Source organism: Eschrichtius robustus, chromosome 12 (assembly GCF_028021215.1).
Source record: "Eschrichtius robustus isolate mEscRob2 chromosome 12, mEscRob2.pri, whole genome shotgun sequence".
In the NCBI taxonomy this organism is placed as follows: domain Eukaryota; kingdom Metazoa; phylum Chordata; class Mammalia; order Artiodactyla; family Eschrichtiidae; genus Eschrichtius; species Eschrichtius robustus.
The window spans coordinates 70,648,141-70,669,405 of NC_090835.1; the positions used below are offsets into that span (position 1 = coordinate 70,648,141).

Sequence of the window (21,265 nt, forward strand, 5' to 3'; positions counted from 1 at the left end):
AAGCCCTCACTCCTTGGAGCGAATCAGGTCCTACAGCCCCAGGCTGAGGAGGGTGCCTGAGCTGGGCAATGGCACACTGCAGTTGATATTTCCAGGCATTTCACAAGCATTATCTTAGTTAGTCCTTCCAAGAAGCTCTCCTAACCCCATTTTACAGATGAGTAAGATGAGACTTGGAGAAGATAAATACCTCACCCAGGTCACGTGGTAAATCTCAGAGCTGGGATGGGCATCAAGTTCAGGGCGTCAGCTGACAAGGTATTTGACTGTTATTCATGATGTCCTTAGGGACCAGATGCAGAAATACGAGATGGGTTATAACAAAGTTATGTAGATCCTAGGTGGCTGAACAGCACTCCCCAAAGGTCAACTAGATAACTGAGATCAGTCTGGGAAAAGGTCTCTAGTGGAGGACCACAGCACTCCATCCCATTCAACCCCTATCACTCACGCGGACAATGACTGCAGCTGACCCAGGACAAGGAGGCAGAACCAAGATGCTGAATGCACAGTCATAATTCAACATGATCTTCACAGACCACAACAACAGACTGAATCTGCCAAATGACATGTAACAGAGATAAATGTAAAATTTCACATCTAGATTCAAAAACTCAATTGCCAAATCTGAGCTGGAGGAATTCTGTTTGGATAGCAGCTTGTTTGAGGAGGATACAGGAGCCCCAAAACTCAATATGAAGTAAGCCGAAGACACCTGCCAAAAAAGCCAGTGGAATTCTAGGTAATGTCGATAGATATATAACCCTTGGAAACAAACACACAGAATGCATGATTGTCTAGTCCAAGCCCCTGTGAGGAGGGAGCCAGCCCATGCTGCTCTGAGCTGGAGAAGGGAATGGTGCAGGACACACACTTTGGGAAGAACATTGACAAATGGAAGTGTGTTCCAGGGAGTGTTCCCAGATTGGCAAAGGGACAAGAGACAGTTATATAAAGAGGAACTCTTGACAGAAATTGTCACATTCTAGGTCTGCCCCAAAGTGTACTAACAGGGCCATGTGAGCTGTCCTCAAACATTGAAAGAATATGTGGGGGACTTCCCTGGTGGCACAGTGGTTCAGAATCTGCCTGCCAATGCAGGGGACACGGGTTCGAGCCCTGGTCTGGCCCTGGTCTGGGAAGATCCCACATGTCGCAGAGCAACTAAGCCCTTGTGCCACAACTACTGAGCCTGCGCTCTAGAGCCCTCGAGCCACAACTACTGAGCCCGCATGCCACAACTACTGAAGCCCGCGCACCTAGAGCCTGTGCTCCACAACCAGAGAAGCTGCTGCAATGAGAAGCCCGTGCACTGCAACGAAGAGTAGCCCCCGCTTGCTGCAATTAGAGAAAGCCCACGCACAGCCACGAAGACCCAACACAGCCAAAAATAAATAAATTAAATAAATAAATTTTTAAAAAAAATAAGAATATGTGGAAGAGAAAATCAACTTACTTGCGCATCTAAGGAGTGTGGAATTAGGAACGAGTGGAATTTTGCCCTTTATATATAACTCTATTATAGTTCTGACGTCATGTTCTAGAAACTACTTTCACATTAACTACTCTGTGCTTCAGTTTCTTGTTTTGTTAAATGGGGCCAATAATAATAATAACAATAACAATAATAATGCTGCTGCCACCTCCTTCACAGGGTTGTTGTGAGGATTAAATGAGTTACTACAGTAAGTGCTTTTTAGAACAGTGCCTGGTACATCACTGTTAGATATGTGTTTGCTATTAGCATTACTATTGCAGTTATTGTTGTTTTTGTTACCTCCCTGAATTGAAAGTGAGCTCTGGCTGTAGACAGTGTCTGGCCACCCTTTGTGTCCCCAGCATTCATCTCCCAGCACACAGTAAGTTGAGTCAAAGTTATGTGGAGGCTCATGTCAAGATGCTCCGAGGAAGATCATCCCGAATATTCAGAGATGAACTGTCATTCCCAGCTGGTGTGAAGATGTTCAGCGGGCTGAGGTTGCTCAAAAATAGACTGAGCGCTCAGGCAGGGACATGCGGGCGTGGCGGCTGGGGCCACATGCTCTGCAGGTGGTGTGGGTTGATCAGTGGGACACCCTAAGATTCCATGATACCCATCTCCTCCTTTCTGAAGGGCCCTCAGCCTGGATAGCCACCTGGCAAGGGAGGGGCAGGGATCACCCCTACACTTTTCTTTTTTTTTTTCTTTTTTCTTTTTTTTGGCTGTGGGGCTTGCGGGATCTTATTTCCCCGACCGGGGATTGAACCCTCACCCTCGGCAGTGAAATCATGGAGTCCTAACCACTGGACTGCCAGCGAATTCCCAATGTGAAATTCATTATTATTATTATTATTATTTTTTTGGCTGCACCCCTACACTTTTCAAATGGGGAACCAAGCACAGCTCCCTCTTCCTAGTGAGAGAGTTTCTGGGACTCCTCCTACCTGGCCATCCTGCCTTTCCTGGGACATGCAGAAGGGCTTAGTAAGCCTTGATGCAAATAGTGGTCCATTTCCTGGGCTAAAATTACATCTTGAGTCAATTTTCACAAAGTGCAGTGACAGATTTAGGTGATGGGAAGACGGAGTTTTCTCTGAAGGCATTAAAATGACCCAAACAATTAAAATCAGCTGAAACCTGGCAGCCAGGGGCTGTGAGAGCAGTTTTTATCCTTCTGTGGCCTTATGCAAACATGGGAGACCCTACCTGGAGAAACTGCTGTGCTTGCACTTGACTCCCTCCGGCCATGAAATGAGTATCTCTTGGCCAAGATTCCACTAACAGAGAGACTTTTTGCAATGAACTAGCAGGTGGAGCCATGGGAATGGGTTCGTGTTTACTGGGAAAAACAGGCTTCCATCCCAGGGACAGTTCCATGGAGATGGATCTGGATTATTCCTTAAACTCTCCCTTCCTGATACTTTGCTCTGCAGGTCACACAAAGAATCAGGCAAAGAAGCAGGGCCTTGATATGTTTGAGGGTATCTTTCCTTCTACAGAAATAGCTTGAAGCCTGTGTCCCAGGGGTAGCCCATGCAACAGAGCTCTGCCACCGTCACCCCTGAAGGCTGGGCATGGTGCTGATGGTCCCTTGTAAATGGGGTCAGTCTCCTCTCTGACATTCTGACCCTATGACCCCAGCAGTCCTCAGTCTGAGAGTCATGAGCTCCCTTCAGCTGCCTCCCTGTATCTTACCAGCCTCACACCCTGAACACCAGCCTCACTCATCTGCTCACCCTGTTTTGGATGGTCTCCATTTGCCCTCTGGATCTACTTCCAGCCCTTCCCCACCCTGCTCTGTGCCCGGGAGGCCGACCTGTGTGGACTGGATCAACAGCCGCCCCCCGCTCTAAGTCTTCCAGTGGGGTTCCGCCAATGGGAGGTGAAGGCAGGAGAGCAGAGGGTGGGGAGAGAGTGAGGTTGCCCAGGCTGACCATGTCCCTCCACTGAGGGCCCCTGCTCCTGTAGACAAGCTCCCTTAGGGTTCCAGGAACCACCCCCGCCCCTTACCTCCTCAGGCCTGGAGTAGTCCCACTGTCCCCAGCCCCTGTGATTCACCAGCCCACGTTGGTTTCCCTGAACCCCGCCCACTCCTTTATAATTAGCCCTTTATTATATCTCCCAACTCTGCAGGACCTGGACTGGCCTGCTTACTCCAGCCACCTCCATGCCTTTGCTTTCACCACCATCTTTTTCTTTACAAATTTATTTATTTATTATTTTAGGCTGCGCTGGGTCTTTGTTGCTGTGTGCGGGCTTTCTCTAGTTGTGGCGAGCGGGGGCTACTCTTCGCTGCGGTGCGCAGGCTTCGCATTGCGGTGGCTTCTCTTGTTGCGGAGCACAGGTTCTAGGCACACGGGCTTCAGTGGTTATGGCACGTGGGCTCAGTAGTTGTGGCTTGCGGGCTCTAGAGCGCAAGCTCAGTAGTTGTGGCACACGGGCTTAGTTGCTCCACGGCATGTGGGAATCTTCCCGGACCAGGGCTCGAACCCATGTCCCCTGCATTGGCAGGTGGATTCTTAACCACTGCACCACCAGGGAAGTCCTCACCACCATCTTTGATGCTGGGCCCTTGTGTATGCCCCCCGGCTTCACTGAAACCCAGATCGACTCAGCTCCTCCAAGTGGACGCTGCCACTGCACTGGGGTCAAGCACCCTGATTCCAACACCTGAGGCCAATCCTGCTCCTCTATAGGATGAGGAGGGTGAACCAGCTGAGCCCTGAAGTTCCTTCCAACCCACATTCTCCTCTGCTCCACATCATGCATCCCTTAGCCAGATGGCTGGTGTTGAGGTTCAAATTCCACTGAAAAATCCAAATGACATTCTGGCTGTAATTTTCTCTCCTCTGAACTCCCATTCTATTCTCATCAATACCTCTCATCACATCCTCTGTTAGCATTATTCATGCATGGGAATCCCCCCTTCTAGGCTGCAAACTCCCTAGTTCCATCTTGCGCTTTCGGTGAAACACTTTTCTTTTGGCCTATCTCCCTCTTCCCCCACCCCCCATCTCAAGAATGCTTACTGTTGTAAGTATTGACTGAAATGGGGGAGGGACCAGTAAGGCCCGAACACTCTGGATGATGCTGTACAATGATATTTACCAGACAATGACTACACAGCAGGTATGTTATATCCATCATCTTGTTTTGCCCTCACCACAGGCCTACAAGGTAGGTGTTACCCCCGTATTACATGTGTGGAAACACAGAGGTTAAAAGCAACTTGTTCCAGGGGACTTCCCCAGTGGTCCGGTGGTAAAGAATCCACCTTCCAATGCAGAGGACGTGGGTTCGAGCCCTGGTCTGGGAAGGAAGATCCCACATGCCCCAGGGCAACTAAGCCCGCACACCACAACTACTGAGCTTGCGCACCTCAACGAGAGAGCCCACGTGCCGCAAACTACAGAGCCCACTTGCTCTGGAGCCCACGCGCCACAGCGAGGAACCCACACACCGCGACAAAAGATCCTGCATGTCTCAACGAAGATCCCGCGTGCCACAACTAAGACCCTATGCAGCCAAAAATTAAAGAAATAAAGAAAAATAAACAAACACTGTGATTAAAAAAAAAAAAAAAAAGGGATTCCCCTGGTGGCGCAGTGGTTAAGAATCCGCCTGCCAATGCAGGGGACACGGGTTCGAGCCCTGGTCCAGGAAGATCTCACATGATGTGGAGCAACTAAGCCCACGTGCCACAACTACTGAGCCCGTGTGCCACAACTACTGAAGCCCACGCGCCTAGAGCCCACGCTCCACAACAAAAGAAGCCACCGCCGTGAGAAGCCCACGCACTGCAACAAAGAGCAGCCCCCACTCACTGCAACTAGAGAAAGCCCGCGCGCAGCAGTGAAGACCCAACACAGCCAGAAATAAATGCATTAATTAATTAACGGGAAAAAAGTAAATTAATTTTTTAAAAAAGCAACTTGTTCCAGAAAGGGCTGGAGCCAGAAGTGAAAGCACAGGTGTGTCTGATTCCAAGGCCTGTCACCATTCCCCTGCTCCACCCTGCAGCGTGTGCGAGAACAAGATGCAACATGGGGACTTCCCTGGCGGTCCAGTGGTTAAGACCCTGCACTTCCACTGCAGTGGGCATGGGTTCGAGCTCTGGTTGGGAAACTTAGATCCTGCATGCCGCAAGGCGCAGCCAAAACCAAAACAAAGATGCAACATGGGCCCTGACCCAAATTAGACAAGTCTCGTTACAGGACGTAATTAAGGGTTCATGGAGCAGCACCCGTCTGAAGAGGCCCTTCCAGACTTTCCTGAGCGAATCACCGAGACGTTAGGACACTATACTGTTCTCTACGAAGCTCGGCCAAAAGGTCGCAGAAGTCAGTAGTTCCTTTAAGCTAAACTTTTCCCCGGCAATCTGGTTTACGCTTTAATTGGCTTAGAGTACTGGAGAGGGAGAAAAAGTCAACTTTAGCCCAGCCCCTGTGGAAATATTTCCCATACATTTTATGGATAAAATTCATTCCCTTTGGCTGCTTGCTTCTGCCAGGCCTGAGGGAGGGCAGATCAGGGAGCAGGGCAGGCGACGCTCCAGTCAGTCCACCAATGAGGAAGGGGAGGTTCGTTTCTGAAGTCTGAATTACTGAAGCTATACTGGCCGTTCTCATTCTCATCAAGTCACCTGGGACCACCGCCCCTGCGGGCTCTTGGCTTTGGTCATCTCATGCACCACTCCTCTTCCTTCCCTTTCCGCAGGCCCTGGGGTCTGGACCTGTGTCCTTCTGCTCTTTTGGAGCTGCCTCTGTTCCATTAGCCATTGGTACTTCCCTCTCTCAGTGGAGACACCAAGCTGAGTCTCTATCCAGAGCCCCTGGGCCTCCCTCCCAGGTCTGGGTAGAGGAGGGCATGGGTAGGGCTGCCAAGGTCAAATTCCCTCTCGTCCCATCCTTGGGCCTCTTCTGATCACCAGAAGGAGTGAGCACAGCTACGAAGGCCACGGGAAACCCCCTTCAGCTCTGAGTCCAGTAAATTCACCCCCACCTCCTCAACCCTGGAAGAAAACGTTCTTCACCTCCCAGACTTTGACCTCATCCTTGCTCGGCCAGATCCTCTTCTCCAAGAGTGAGGAGGTCTGCTCCTTCTTTGTTCAGACAGGAGCCAGGGGCTGCAAGGACCCTCCCCCTTGACCAGTTCCCCCTTTTATTCTCTGCACCTGAAAACCAGCTGGCACAGAAGGCCTAAGGGAAGAAGGAAGCAGAGACAGGAACAAGACAACAGCTGCCACATCCTTGCCAGCCTCTGTCACCTGGCTCCTTTTCCTAATCCACTCATTCCTTCAACAGCCATTTATTAACACCTACTGTGTACTGGGCATCATTCCAGGTGCTCAAAATGTAAGAGTTAATGAAACAGATGAAAATCCTTGCCCTCGTGGAGCTGACGCATGACAAACAAGATAAATAAGTAAACCAGAGTATCGTTTATGGCTTATGGTGAAAAGTGATAAGGAGGCAAAATTAAGCAGGAAAGGGTGGAGAGGCTGAAATGTTAGATAGGGTAGCCAAGGGAAGGCCTTGATAGGGTGATGTCTGAGTCAAGATCTGAGGGAACTGTGGAGGGGCCACGTGAACATCTGGGGAAAGAGCATTCCAGGAAGAAGGAACAGCAAGTACAAAGGTCCTGAGGCAGGAAGAGGCAGGTGTGGCTGGAGTGGAGTGATGGAGGGGATGAGCAGTAGGGAATGGCTCAGTCAGGTAAAGGAAGTCAGACCCTGTAGGGCCTGTTGGGCCACCACAGAGACTTCAGTTTTGCAAGATGGGAGCTACCGGACAGTTCTGAACAGAGGAGGGACAGAATTTGACTTGGGTTTTCACAGGATTCCTCTGGCTTCTGGGTGGGGAATAGACTGAAGGTATCTAGCAGCCACCCACTAAAAGTGTCTGTGATTCTTAAGAGCGAGCCCTTCAAGTCTGCCCTCTCCTTAAACACCCTATCACAAGGGGCAAAAGGCCTCGGGTGGGGACAATGGAATTGAGACAAGGCTGGAAAAGCGGGCCATCCTGAGTTATGGCAGAGCTTGGAAGTCAGACTAAGCAGCTGAGACTTGATTCAAAGAAGAGGGGAGTCACCAAAGGTTTCTGAGCAGGGGAATCACTTAACTAAAGCCACACTCACTCACATTAGTCAAAAACCACGGGAAGGCTGCTCTGGTTGAGACATGGTGCTAGATGCTGTACCCATGTCTCAGGACATGATCTTGGTGGGCCTGGACTCCCTGTCTCCCCCCTCAGACTGGCGCTCCCTGAGGACAGGAACTTTCTCTCCACCTTCAGTCTCTTCTTGCATCAGCAAGGACAAGACTCTGCATGCCTTACTATCCTTCACGGGGGTTTAGATGCTGAAGTTGGAAACACATCAGGTGGGATGACTGCAGAGTTAGATGAACAGACAGACAGACAATCAGGAACAGGCTGATGTTTCCACGGTGGGAGAGGGGCTGTACCTACCTCCCGCCACTGCTTGTTCTCCATCCCTTGAGTATACATGACGCATACTGTGAGGAGAGGAGAGAAAAAAGGGTTAACACCCCAGGCCAAGAGGAAGGTGTGGGCCCCAGACGCGGAGGGCCCTGGAGGGTCAGGCGCCTCAGGACACTACGGCCTGGGTAGCAGTGTTGGGTCTGGGTGGGGGTGGGGTCGGCTTGGAGGAGGGGGTCCAGAACATAGGTGTGTCTGGGAGGGGCACCCTTTGGGAGGAGGGTCGGGGTCACTCACATCTAGGCTAGAGCAAGTGTAAAGTGTGAGGCAGGTAGACAGGTGTGCATGGACAGGTGATGGAGGACTGAGTGGCAGAGGTGTGGCAGGAGAGAGCATCTGAAACCCGCTTGTCCCTTCAGAGCCCAAGGTGGCCTCATGGGGCCTATTATTATCATCAGCCCCACTTCCCTGATGGGGAAACTGAGGATCAGAGGAGGCCAATGAGTTGTCTGAGGTCATATACTTGAGCGGCATTGCTTAGGGCTAGAACCCTGGGCTCCAAAATCAGTGCTCATCCCCCTAGGCCACAGACATTTGGGGCTCTTAAATGCACTGGTTTCCCTGGGACTGAGATCTTCTGAGCCCTCCCTACCCACTTGGTTGTGTTGAGGCTTCACGAGTACGGGGGCTGGGAAGGGTCAGGCCTCCAAGTTCTCTTTCTCCAGACAGTATCGGTGAAACATTAGACAGCCTTGATGTACTGGGAACGATGCCTAGTACATAGTGAGCACTCAGTACAGGCTCCTGTGTTGGCTACTGTAGTAGTCAGAATGTCGTTGTAGCAATGGAAACAATAAACAAAACAAAAAGACAGCCTACGTACAGACTGGGAGAAAATATTTGCAGATGATGTGACCAACAGGGCTTAATTTCCAAATATACAAACAGCTCATACAGCTCAATAACAGAAAAAGCAAACAACCCAATCAAAAAATGGGCAGAAGACCTAAATAGACATTTCTCCAGAGAAGACATACAGATGGCCAATAGACACATGAAAAGATGCTCAACATCGCTAATTATTAGAGAAATGCAAATGAAAAACTACAATGAGGGTATCACCTCACACCAGTCAGAATGGCCATCATCAAGAAGTCTACAAAGAAGAAATGCTGGAGAGGGTGTGGAGGAAAGGGAATCCTCCTACACTGTTAGTGGGAATGTAAATTGGTGCAGCCAATATGGAAAACAGTATGGAGGTTCCTTAAAAAACTAAAAATAGAGCTACCATATGATCCAGCAATCCCACTCCTGGGCATATATCTGGAGAAAACTCTAATTTGAAAAGATATATGCACCCCAATGTTCACTGCAGCACTAGTTACAATAGCCAAGACATGGAAGCAACCTAAATGTCCATGGACAGATGAATGGATAAAGAAGATGTGGTACATATATGTGGTAGAATATTACTCAGCCACAAAAAGAATGAAATAATGCCATTTGCAGCAACATGGATGGACCTAGAGATTATCATACTAAGTGAAGTAAGTCAGACAGAAAAAGAAAACTATCATATGATACCATTCATGTGTGGAATCTAAAAAGTGATACAAATGAACTTATTTACAAAGCAGAAATAGACTCACAGATATAGAAAACAAACTTATGGTTACCAAAGGGGAAAGGTAGGGGGGAGGGATAAATTAGAAGTTTGGAATTAATACTGTATATAGAATAGTTAAACAACAAGGTCCTACTGTACAGCACAGGGAAGTATATTCAATATCTTGGAATAAACTATCATGGAAAAGACAAAAATAAAACATAATGCCGTTGCTGTTGCTGTTACTGTTATTACTGTCAGTGCAGGACTTACATGGGTCAGACTTGGAGAACATGTCTTTGTCCAAAAGGTTCCTGAAAGAGGGGGAGAGAGCAGGAGTTAGCACAGCCCAAGGATCTCAGGGGATTCAGGCTGTTACTGAGACCCGGAGGCTGCCTCGGGCCTGGCTTCAGGCAAACGGGAAGCAGGAGGCTCCTTCAGCACAGTTTATTAGGGCTCATTGGAGCTGGCTGGGCCCCAGAGGTTCCTCAGCTCAGCTCCTAGGGTGTGTGGTGCTTCCTGCCTCTCACCCCCGCCACCAACACACACTCCTGTGGACCCTGATGCCCTGGATCCCACAGCCCCTTGCTCTTGGGCCGAAACCCAATCTGCCCAATGTTGTAGAAATTGTTCTAGAAATTCTCCTTTTACCACTTCTCTGTCTCTGAAAAAATAAAGTGAAATCAAGCCATCAATGTCCCATTCTCTCAGGGCTCTACTTACAGCCAGTTTATTCAATCATCTCACCTGTGCCAGTGGATTAATTAATGATACCTCCCAGGGGATGCAGACTCATTTGAACAGGGTCCTTCTGTGGTCAAGGCCAGAGCTAACACATGGTCCTAACAATTAGACTTGACTCATGCAGCAAGGTGACTGGGAATTCCCTGGTGGTCCAGTGGTTAGGGCTCCACGCTCTCATTCCCAGGGTCCCAGGTTCAATCCCTGGTTGAGGAACTAAGATTTCGCAAGCCGCACAGCGTGGCCAAAAAAACAAAAAACAAACAAACAAAAAATGATGGGCAGAATGTTTGGGGGCAGAGAGGTCTCACAACAGGAGAGGAGCCCCTCCTGCCCTGCCTCTGTGCAATCATGGCTCCTACTCACTGAACCCCAGGCACTGCGCTAAGCGTTCTGCAAATATTAGCTCCCAACTCTCACGCTGTCCTGCAAGATCAGTATTGGGTAGGCATTATCCCATCTTACAGATGGGAGATCATAGGGAGATCAGGCAAGGGCATGTCCTGCGCATCTGGTGTCCCTCACTCCACAGTGACCCGCTGCTGTCAGGAAGCAACGTGGCTCGAAGAAAAGTTGGTCTCTGGCTGGGAAGTGACTCAACCTCTCTGAGTCTGTCTCCTCATCTGTACAATAGAGAGAAGAGTGCCAGCTCTGAAGGTTGCTGATGCGCGGCCCTACCCCTTCAGCCCTCCTACTCCTAGTTCCTGTACACACCCCCAGTTTCCTCCTACTTCTCTTCTGAGGGCTTTCTCGGGGAGGCAGGGCTACAAATACCAGGAAGTTTACACTCCCCATGGCAGCCAATGATGGGCAGGAGTTGGAGGATAAATGCCCGGCTTCCTGACTCCCCCCGGGACAGCTCTGAGCTGTGCTTCACACAGCCTCCCAGAGGTGCCCACCGGGAGACCGGCTCATTGAAGACCCTTGTTGACTCGGGCAAGGGCTTTATTGCTGAAGGGGCTTCCTGTGAGCCCTCCCACCTGTTGGAGCTACTGACTCCTTCCTACACTGCCCTAAAGTCAAGCTCTGCCCTTGCCAACCATCTTACCCATGTCCCACTTCCCTCCCAGGTGTCCCCGGGGGTCTTCTCATCCCCGCCTCCACTCCCCTACTCTCCCACGGGCCCCGATGTCCCTTGCACCCTTTCCCCAGAGAGGAGAAACACTAGGCTATGTGGCTTCTTGCCAGCCAACTCCAAATATCAGAGCTGGATGGGCCCCTCAGGATCATCTGTTCCACCTTCTCCTTGAGGAGGGGGAGACTGAGGCCCAGGGAGAGGCAGGGAATGGCCATGCTGCACAAGCAGTGGCAGAGCCAGAAAGTTCTAGAAGGAGACCTCACCCTAAGTCACCATCACTGAAGCCATCAGCAGTGACAGCCTGTCTGGACAACTTGACCCACAGTCAACCCCGGCACCCATGCTCCCCACTCTGAGGTGGGAGCCAAAGACCAACCAACAGACAGACAGATGCAACAGCAGCCTGGTGCCAGGATACGGCATCCTCTGCTACCCGGGGAGGTCCCAGATGGTGCTCATCAATCATACCAGCTCTGGTCCCCGACCAGATTCCCGTCCTCTGCTCCAGTCTCTTCATTCAGGGCCCTCTCCCCAAAGGCAGCTACCCTGCTAGCCCTCCATGACCCAAAGGCACAGGACCCTTCTGCTGGCCTCCATCACCCCTCTCCCAGACCTGCCCCCAGCGGCTGTCCCTTTGGAAACCATCTGATAAACCTCCCAGCCCACTGCAGTGAGCATCAGATGAAATGATACACAGGCAGCTCTGAAGAGTAGGCAGCAGGAGCTACAGGTAAGATACCAATTTGATATATGCTCATCCACACCGAGGTGGGCTGACCTGGACCTGGGCTGACCCTCCCCTCCTGTAGTGTGCTAGGATTCGGGGCAGGAGTGTCTGTCTTGATTTAAACAAAGGACAAAATGCCTAAATTCCAAAGATGACTGTACAGTGGTGGAACCTGAGATGCGGCGAGGAGCTGGAAAGTAATAAAGAGGGTTGGGGGATGGGGGAAGAGGGGGTGGGGTGAGGGGGACTCCTACTAAAGCAAGTGCTGAGGTTTATCTTTGAATTCTGTAATGAAATTCTATAATTACATAAAATTCTAGAATGTTCAATCTGGAAGGGACCTCAGAGGTCACCTTTTCTAATTCCTTTATAAATCAGGAATGTGAGACTCAGAGAGAAGGCAATTGACTTCTCCAAGGTCTGTGCCTCCTCCAAGTTTAGTTCTGGAACTCAGGTTCAGTCGTGTCTAAGCTAGTGAGAAAGAGAGTGAGACCGTGTGTGTGTGTGTGTGTGTGTGTGAGAGAGAGAGAGAGAGAGAGAGAGAGAGAGGGAGAGATTGACAGAAAGAGAGAGATACAGATATGGGGTCTTATCTTCAAAGAGAAGCAGATGGGACCTGCCTGGGTGAGAGGTACACAGCTGGACTAAGAAATAGAACCCAGCCACCTAGCTTCGGTGGCTCCCTGCCCAGTGACCTCGGGACTCTCACTGAGCCCTGTGGCATGGGTCATCCTGGCCATGGCACCTGAAGATAATGCAAATCCTCTTCCCCCTACCCTGCTGAGATTATCCTTACCATCCTTCCAGAACCATTCCTGTTCATTCTGCTCAGTTCTGCCTTCCCTGGACAGACGCTGACCAACAACCATTTCCTCTGAGCTCTCTCTGGCCTGTACTGTGCCATCCTCTGACTTACAGGACCCATTACCATACTCAGCACACGCTGGACTGCAAAATCAGGGGTGCCTCTGTCTCTCACACGGGGCAGGGACCCCAACTCTGCTCCAGGCCAGCCCAGCACCTGACTCAGAGCAGGGTCCTGGCAAATTGGATGGATGAAGGAAAACCAAAAGGAATGGCCAATGGGTGAGCAAGGCTCCTGTCTCCCAACATGGTCATGCTCAGGGCCGGCCCCTATACTTCCTCTCAGCTGTAGAGCCTAATGGTTCAGTATGTGGACTGCAGTCAGACAAGTTGGGTTCACATCCCACCTCTGGACAAGTTACTTGCCTTCCTTGTGCCTCAGTTTCCCCACCTGTAAAGTGGAGTTAAAAAACAGTTCCTCCCTTAGGACTGCTGTGGAGCACTTGGACAGAGTGAGGCTCATCAGACAGGTTAGTCATCCTCATCGGCCTGGTGTTGAGCGGAGCGGTCATTCTCCTGGTGGGTGCTCAGGCTCTCTTGGTGACAAAGGAGAGACGGGACGGGCGACACAAGCCACTTCTACTTACAGGTCCCAGGAAGCCCATCCCATCACATACACTCCCAGTGCCCTGTTGGGGTTGATCCACTGAGGACTCCAAGGCTCAGAGATGGTGAGTGACTTGCCCACAGGCACAGAGCCAGTAAGAAGCCAAGGGGTGAAAAACCAGGTCTTCCAACGCGAAGCAGGGCTCAAACCGCAAGGACACAGAGAGACCAGCCCATAAGTGCTTTTCTCCACTATCTTTCTCTGGAGAGCTCAAAGAGACTTTTTTTCCAACAGGCAAATGTACTTTTCCCCCAAAAAAAGCATAAAGTTCTTCAGATGTCCAGGTGACAGCCTAAAGCTTGGCTTCTTTTGTTCCTTAAATCAAGATCAGGGAGCAGAGCAAAATGCTCTTTTCCTCACTGCTCTCCCCCCAAAAATCATTTCAAAAACAGTTGCAGGAAGAATGACCACGCACTGGGCGTTGAGAAGACCCCAGCAAAGACAGAAAGCACTGGAAAGGCTGACATGAGAACTCCTGCCTGGTGCTAAAGGACAGGGCCTGAGGGTGACACCTTCGCAATGAGAAGCTTAAGAGTCAGAATAGAAGCTGGGGCTCTCCAGTCAGAAAGAGGAAGAGATGCAGCCCTCCGCTCAGGGAGTCTTGTCGGAGGAAAAACAGCAATGCCATCAGGGAGCTGCAGCCTGAGGGGAGACCCAGCCTTGTCCTCAGGGAGCCCCGGTCTGAGGGGAGAGACAGCCCCGTCCTCAGGGAGCCCCAGTCTGAGGGGAAACACAGTCCTGCCTCAGGGAGCCCCACTTTGAGGGGAGACACAGCCAGACCCTTCCGGAGCCCCAGCCTGTGGAAACAATCCTACCCTCAGGGAGCCTCAGTCTGAGAGGGAGAAAACAGCCTTGCCTTTAGGAGGCCTACTCTGAGGGGAAATACAGCCCTCACTTCAGGGAGCAAAAGTCTGAGAGGAGACACAGCCCTGCCCTCAGGGAGCCCCAGTCTGAGGGGAGACACGGCCCCGCCCTCGGGGAGCCCCGGTCTGAGGGGAGACACGGCCCTGCCCTCAGGGAGCCCCAGTCTGAGAAGAGACACAGCTGTGCCTCAGGAAGTCCGAGGGGGGAGACACAGTCCCTCCTGTGCTAAATTGCTCCGTGAACTGATTATCACACATTCAGGTTGTCTCTAAGCGAAGCCCATACATGCTCCGTGGATTTACTAGCAAATGACTCTGGCTATAGAATAAAAGGAAACACACCAAGAACACTCAATCTCAGCTTTTCCTGGACTGACGGTCCCTAATAAAGGTCCACGGACCCCCCTGAAACTATAAGCAAAATGTGGCATATTGGTCCATATGGATGCATACTTTTTTTGCAGAATTTTCATCATATTCCCAAAGAGGTTCCTGAGGTTCAAAGGCTAAGGAAATATGGGAGGTTTTTTTGTTTGTTTTGGGTTTTTTTTTAAAAATGTATTTAATTAATTTATTTATTTTTGTCTGCGTCGGGTCTTAGTTGCAGCGCACGGGCTTCTCTCTAGTTGTGGTGCACGGACTCAGAGCGTGAGGGCTCTTTGTTGCGATGCGTGGGCTCTCTAGTTGTGGTGTGCGGGCTCAGTAGTTGTGGCGCAAAGGATTAGTTGCCCCGCGGCACATGGGATCTTAGTTCTCTGACCAGGGATGGAACCCGTGTCCCCTGCATTGGAAGGTGGATTCTCAACCACTGGACCACCAGGGAAGTCCCTGAAAATATGGTTTAACTTCTTTCCAACAAGCCTCCCTAAGCATCCCTCCAACCTCTGGCAAAAAGTTGGTGGTGATGAGCACATAGCTTGGATCTTCAATGCTGGGTCCAAAACCCAGCTCTACCCCTTAGCTGTATGACCTCACTTAGCGTCTCTATGCATCAGTATCCCTATCTGTAAAGTAGGAGTAATAATAGTCCCTCTCTCCTACAGGTTTTCTGAGAATTAATGGAGTTCATATATGCAAAACAGAACAGTATCTGGCACATACTAACTTGCATTTAAGTGCCTGGCATACAATAAATGCTCACAAAAGCCCTGTGGAGAATAAGGTGGCTTCTAGGGAATCCCCATGTTCTCCTCTCCCTGCTCCCTACTGCTGGGCTTGATCAGGACCTGGAGCACCTGCATGTCCTCGCCCATCAGGGTCCACCTGGCTGTTGTACAGCCTTCATTGAGGAGAGCAGACTGGGGACAGGTGAGCCACTATCAGGGAGAAACAGGAATCCTGAAGAGGCTGGAGAGACCCCGGAGCTTGAGGGGCCCTCCAGATGCACCCTATTTCTCCATGGAGCAATTCAACACCAAACATCTGGTTAACCCCAAGCAGGCAAAGAGGGTGGGAGGGGGCCACATTAACCGTGGATATAATCGGCACCAAATCCTTTGTTGTGTACTTAACCTATGACACCCTGTTCACCCTACGTATCAATGCTGGGAGGTAGACATTGCCTCACTGTACAGGCAAGACAGCTGGGGCTGAGGTGTGCCAGTGTCACCCAGCTTGCCAGGAGCACCGAGACTGAACTCTGAAGCCGGAGACCATTCAGAGGCGCCTGCATTACCAAAATCCAGGATCTCCCAAATCCCCACCAGCAGCGCCCCTCACATCCTCACTCCCCCGTTTCCTACCCCCAGCTTCATCAGGGGTGCTCGCAAAGGAACAGCTGAAGAGGACTGGAGGGCTTTCCATCTCTCCCTGCCCTGCTCCCTGTCCTAACAGGCAGAAGTAATCCCAGGAAAGGTGAGGAGGGAGCTGGGGAGGAGAGGGACCTTGGCATCCAGCCCCTGGCACTTGCCCATTTCCCCTTTCAAATCCTGTTCCTCACCCCCGTGCACTGTCTCCCTGCCAGGCAACCTCACCAAGGTCTAAAAGGCAATTTTCACGTGGCTTAAAGAGCTCTCCTTCCTGGAGCTATTTGCATTTTTGTTATTATTAATTATTGTAATACCTGTCCCTCTTAAGCTACGTGACCGAGGGAAAAGAGCCTGAGCTCTGGCCTCAGATCCATTCAAACTGGAATCTCCACACAGCCACATGGTAATTCTGTGACCCTGCACCAGCTACTTAACCTCAGTTTCCTCATCTGTGCACGCAGTCACAGACCTGCCTTGTACAGTTGTGAAGCCAATAGCTTACAACAGAAATGTAGGAAGTGTGCTCGATTTTTCTCTCCCTCATGCCCACCCCCCCACCCCATTCATCAAGTCTTAAAATTTCTCCTACTGGGACCTTCAGGCACTATGCTAGGCCAGCAGAGGCGAGTGACATTAGGAGACAGAGGCACCTTGCAATGTTTTGGAATCACACTAAGTCTTTTTTTCTTGACCAGGAAACTAGCAGGAAAAGAGGTTGTCAGGGGTCCAGCCAAGCTGTGCTTGGAAAATCACTCCCCAGTCACTTAACACTGGCTGTCCACTGACTGCAGGAAAATCTGAGGAGTCAGTCCTCAAAGACACCAAACTCGAGGCCCCTTGTAGCCCCAGGGATCTCAGGTAGTCTGTGGGTCACCTGGAAAGCCTCCTTGTGGCGGAGGCCATGGCTGTCCACCCAACAAGCATTCCTCACTCCCTTCCTAATAGAATCCACGCTGCTTCAGGTATCTGATGCAGATGGCCTGAAGTCAGAGAAGGTAGGCTCCTGTCCTTTGTTGCTGTTGACTGATTGTGTAACCCCCCAAATTTATACATTGAAACACTAACCCCCAATGTGCTGGTATTGGAGATGAGCTCCGTGGGAGGTTAACTAGGGTTATCTGAGGTCATGAGGGTGGGTCCTTCATGATGGAACTAGTGCCCTTATAAGAAGAGCTTGCTCTCTGCTCTCACCTTCTCTGCCATGTGAGAACAGTGAGAAGGTGGCCATCTGAGGCCAGGAAAGAGTGCTCACCAGAATGTGACACCCTCATCTTGGACTTCCATCCTTGAAAACTGAGAAATAAATTCTTTCTCTTGTTTAAGTCACCCAGTCTATGGTATTTTGTTTTGCCAGCCAAACTGACTAATATACTGGCCTGGGGTGGACATGAGACCTGCCTTTGGCCTGAAATAGAAGGGGAAGTCTGCTGAGAGACTTTGGGAGGGACTGTGCTTTCTAGATAAAAAGAAATTTTCAGAGAGAGGCCTTTGGTCCAATGTCTTGCTTCCTGTCTTTGGATGTGGTCATGATGCCTAGAAAAGAGGCAGTCATTTTGTAACAATGAGGCCCACCATTTGGATGATGGCAGAATAGAAAGATAGCTGCATCCTTGATGGCAAAGTGAGCTGACAAACCAGAACTGAGATAACCTACGTGCAGACTCACTGTGATCTGAGAAAAATAAATGTATTTTGGGTTTGACCTACTATCAGATTTTCTGTTACCTACAGCCAAAGCATTCCTAACTGAATCTGATTCCTCTGTGCCCCAAAGCTTGTTCCAGCCTTATTCCCCTCACCTCCTCCCCACCCTCTCTTCCCAATGGTAGGTCATCTCCAGCAATGGCCTTAGGTCTGAGCAGGGAGACCTGTGGGCTAGGACAGGACAGATGGTAAGCTACTACCATATGGTCTAGATGCCAGGGAAGGCCAGCTGCCATCCCATGACCCTCTCTGGTCTCTGCTCACTAGGGATTCCTCTGGTTCTGGGTTTGCCTGGCATCCCTGAGCAAGGAAGGCCTCTCTCATCCCTTGAGATAGAGTACCTACTTCTTGGCTACATCTACCATGGTTGGTACCCAGGCCCTACCATGATTCTCATCCTTGGAGACCCCAATCCTCAAACTCAAGAGGCTCTCAAGGTTTTGAAGTCTGAGGAAACTGGATTTGGATCTCCCTCTCCAAAACACACTAACTGTACAGCCTTGGGCCGGTTCCTTAACCTGAGCCCTGATTTCCTAATCAGCAAAAAGGGAAAAATACTACTCGTATTTTTCTAGTTCATAGGATTGTTGTAAGGTTAAAAAAGATGCAGTAATTGTGGTAGGCAGAAATCTAAGATGGTCCCTGAGATTCCCGCCCCCTGGTGTACGTACAAGCCTGCACAATCCCTTCCCCTTGAGTGTGAGTGGGACCTGGGAATATGATAGGATACTCACTTCTGTTACTTTATATCAAGTAGCAGACTCTGGAGAGATTATCCCGCTGGCTTTGAAGAGGGAAGCTGCCATGTTGTGAGAGGCCCACATGGCTGGACCTGAGGGCGGCCTGTAGGAGCTAAGAGCCCCAAACCAACAACCAAAAAGAACACAGGACTTTAATCTTACAGCTGCAAGGAATTAAACTCTGCCAGCAACCTAAATGAGCTTGGCTTAGACCCCAAGACTCAGATGAGATCATAGCCCCTGCAGGCACCTTGATTTCAGCCTGGAGAGACCCAGAGCAGACAAGTCAGCTGTGCTGTGCCTGGGCTTCTGACCTACAGAAACTGTGAGATAATAAATGGCTGTTGTTTTAAGCTCTAGGACTGTGGTGATTTGTTATGCAGCAATTGAAAACTAATATAATAGTCTGAGTTTGTACCAAATTGCTATTTGAGTAGGTTAAAAACAGCTGAGTACAGGCAATTGCATATGGTTCAGCCTAGTACAGATGTTAAGTGCCTGGCATGTAGTAAGCACTCAATAAATCCCACTGTTTTTATTCCTCTGGCTCCACTGAACAGTACCTTAATGTAGTCAGTGGCTGAATGGACCTCTTTTTCCTAGCAATGGCTCTAACAGCTGCCACACTACCCCCAGGCTCCTCCTTCCCCCAAAGCCACCCTCCCCCTGCCTGTCAGAAGACAGTGTTCTGAGCCCACTCACAACCCTTCTGAGAGGCTGAGGGCACAGCTCTTGAGCTAGGCTGCCTCTCCAAAATGCCAACCTGAACAGACATCAGAAAACAACATCTCTGGGGCAGAGGCACAGCTGCCCACCAGCCCCATGTCAGCTGGAGGGGAGAGGGCAGCTGCTTGAGAGATCCCAGCAGGGCTAAGCCACCACCTGCCCCTGGACTCTCCCTTCCTTGCCTTCCCTGTGGGTTTCGGGAGCCCCGCCATGTAGAACCGTGCAGTGGTTCTGCCAGCAAGACCCCGCGGAAGTGCACAGGTTTCTTGTTACATAAAAAATGCAAATTGCTCTTTCTAACCAACACGCTGGTCTGGATCCCTGCATCAGACGAGGCATAGAGGACTAGTGGGGCCCTTGGGAACGGGACACTGGACAGGTGAGTTTTGACTGGGTCTGCAGGGAGGCTAATAAAGTCAGGAAAGGTCTGGAACAGACCATCAGAGGAAAGAGAAGCTCGTGGCTCACACTTTCTACGATGTCTGCTGGAATCTGGTTTCACAAACCATCTACCTTACTCCCAAAACAACCCCTCAGAATCTCTAAATGTACACAGTATGTCAAATATATGTCAATAAAGCTGGGGGTGGGGGGAAATAGAACTTTCTAGATGGATCAGATCTCCAGGACCCACACAAACCAGCTATAGAGACAGATTTTTATTTACTTTCAGGTGTTAAATAATAGGCAACATAAATTACTATTCATGGCTTAATTCATTTAATCCTTCTACGGTGATAAGGATTATTACGCTTACTTTACAGGTGAGGAAACCACGGCCCAAGTTAAGTACTTTACCCAACATCACAGGGATTGGAACCCAGGTAGACAGACCCCATAGACTCATGTTCTTACAAGCATTGAGCCAGACAACCAGAGGCTTTAAAATCTTTGGCCCGAGTTTACCAAAATCAGTGAAAACAATTGTTTGGGAGTAGACTATAGATTAGCCCAGGAGATACCCAACACAAAGAAGCAGGGGCCCAAACATGTCCATCCCACAGTGTCACCTGCCTTCAGCAGAGGCTTGGCTGGGCCTCTGCTGTGGTCCTGTGCTGGGGCTCAGACATGCCCCTGTGCCAGGCAGCTTTGCTCAGCTAGGAGTGTCCTAGGATAGGCATGGTGGGGGTCAGGTCCTCCCCTAGGCAAAAGCAGAGACCTCCTAGGGCTGCAGGGGATGGCAGGGACCTTCCTAAGGAGCAGAAGGGAAGGGAACTAGCTCCCAGGAATGCTAGTTTCCAGTTTCTTTGAAACACTGGCCCCCTCATCCCCAGCTGCCCATTCTGAAGCCCCCTGGACCTCTCAGTCCACCAACCCCTCTGCCTGCCCTACTATTCCCTGCCCACCAGCAGGTGTCACCTAGATGCTCAGGGCAGGGGCACCCTGTAGCCTCCTCCCCTGGGCTCAGTCAATGCTGACCATGAGATGCAGGGGAGGAGGCCTTGGCTCTCATTAACTGGTGGCCATGGAGTATAGAATATGCTGGAGAAAGCCATTCTGTGCAGCTCTCCCTCCTCCCCATCCTCCTCCTCCTTGCCTCCTTTTCCTTTTCTCTCTCTCCCTCTCTCGATCTGTTCTAGAAACTGGATAGTTAGACCTGGTTGAGGCAAAGAGATGGATTTACAATTTCAAGTTTACCCATTGTTTTCTTGCCTCCCTTCTGTTCCAGGTGACTCCTCCCTCCTCACCCCTTCCTACCAAAACTCATTATTCCCCACCCTCTGGCTTTTGGGAGGGCAGGAGCAGAGCCTGGGTCATGCCCTCCTCAGGTTGATGTCCCATGAAAGGGAATAAACACTAGGGTTGATTCCAGAACCACATCCCCCAGGAACTCAACTGCATCCCTAGGTACCGCTTAGGCAAAAGGTTTGAGTCTTTGGACACCTCTGCTTCCAGAGAGCAAACAGGAGGGGCCAAGTGCTACTGCCTTACAGTAATCACTGT

General features: G+C 50.4%; 1 protein-coding gene across 3 annotated transcripts in view; it reads right to left on the minus strand.

Annotated features, from left to right (window-relative positions):
- CPNE5 (copine 5) overlaps window positions 1–21,265 on the minus strand; it is an 88,508-nt gene that overhangs the window by 65,003 nt on the left and 2,240 nt on the right. For all 3 annotated transcript variants that reach the window (XM_068558012.1, XM_068558011.1, XM_068558009.1), the window contains exons 2-3: window positions 9,797–9,837; window positions 7,948–7,994 (exon numbers count right to left, since the gene is read on the minus strand). In XM_068558012.1, coding sequence (XP_068414113.1) covers window positions 7,948–7,994; window positions 9,797–9,837 — 88 coding nt within the window. The remainder of the gene's footprint in view (window positions 1–7,947; window positions 7,995–9,796; window positions 9,838–21,265) is intronic.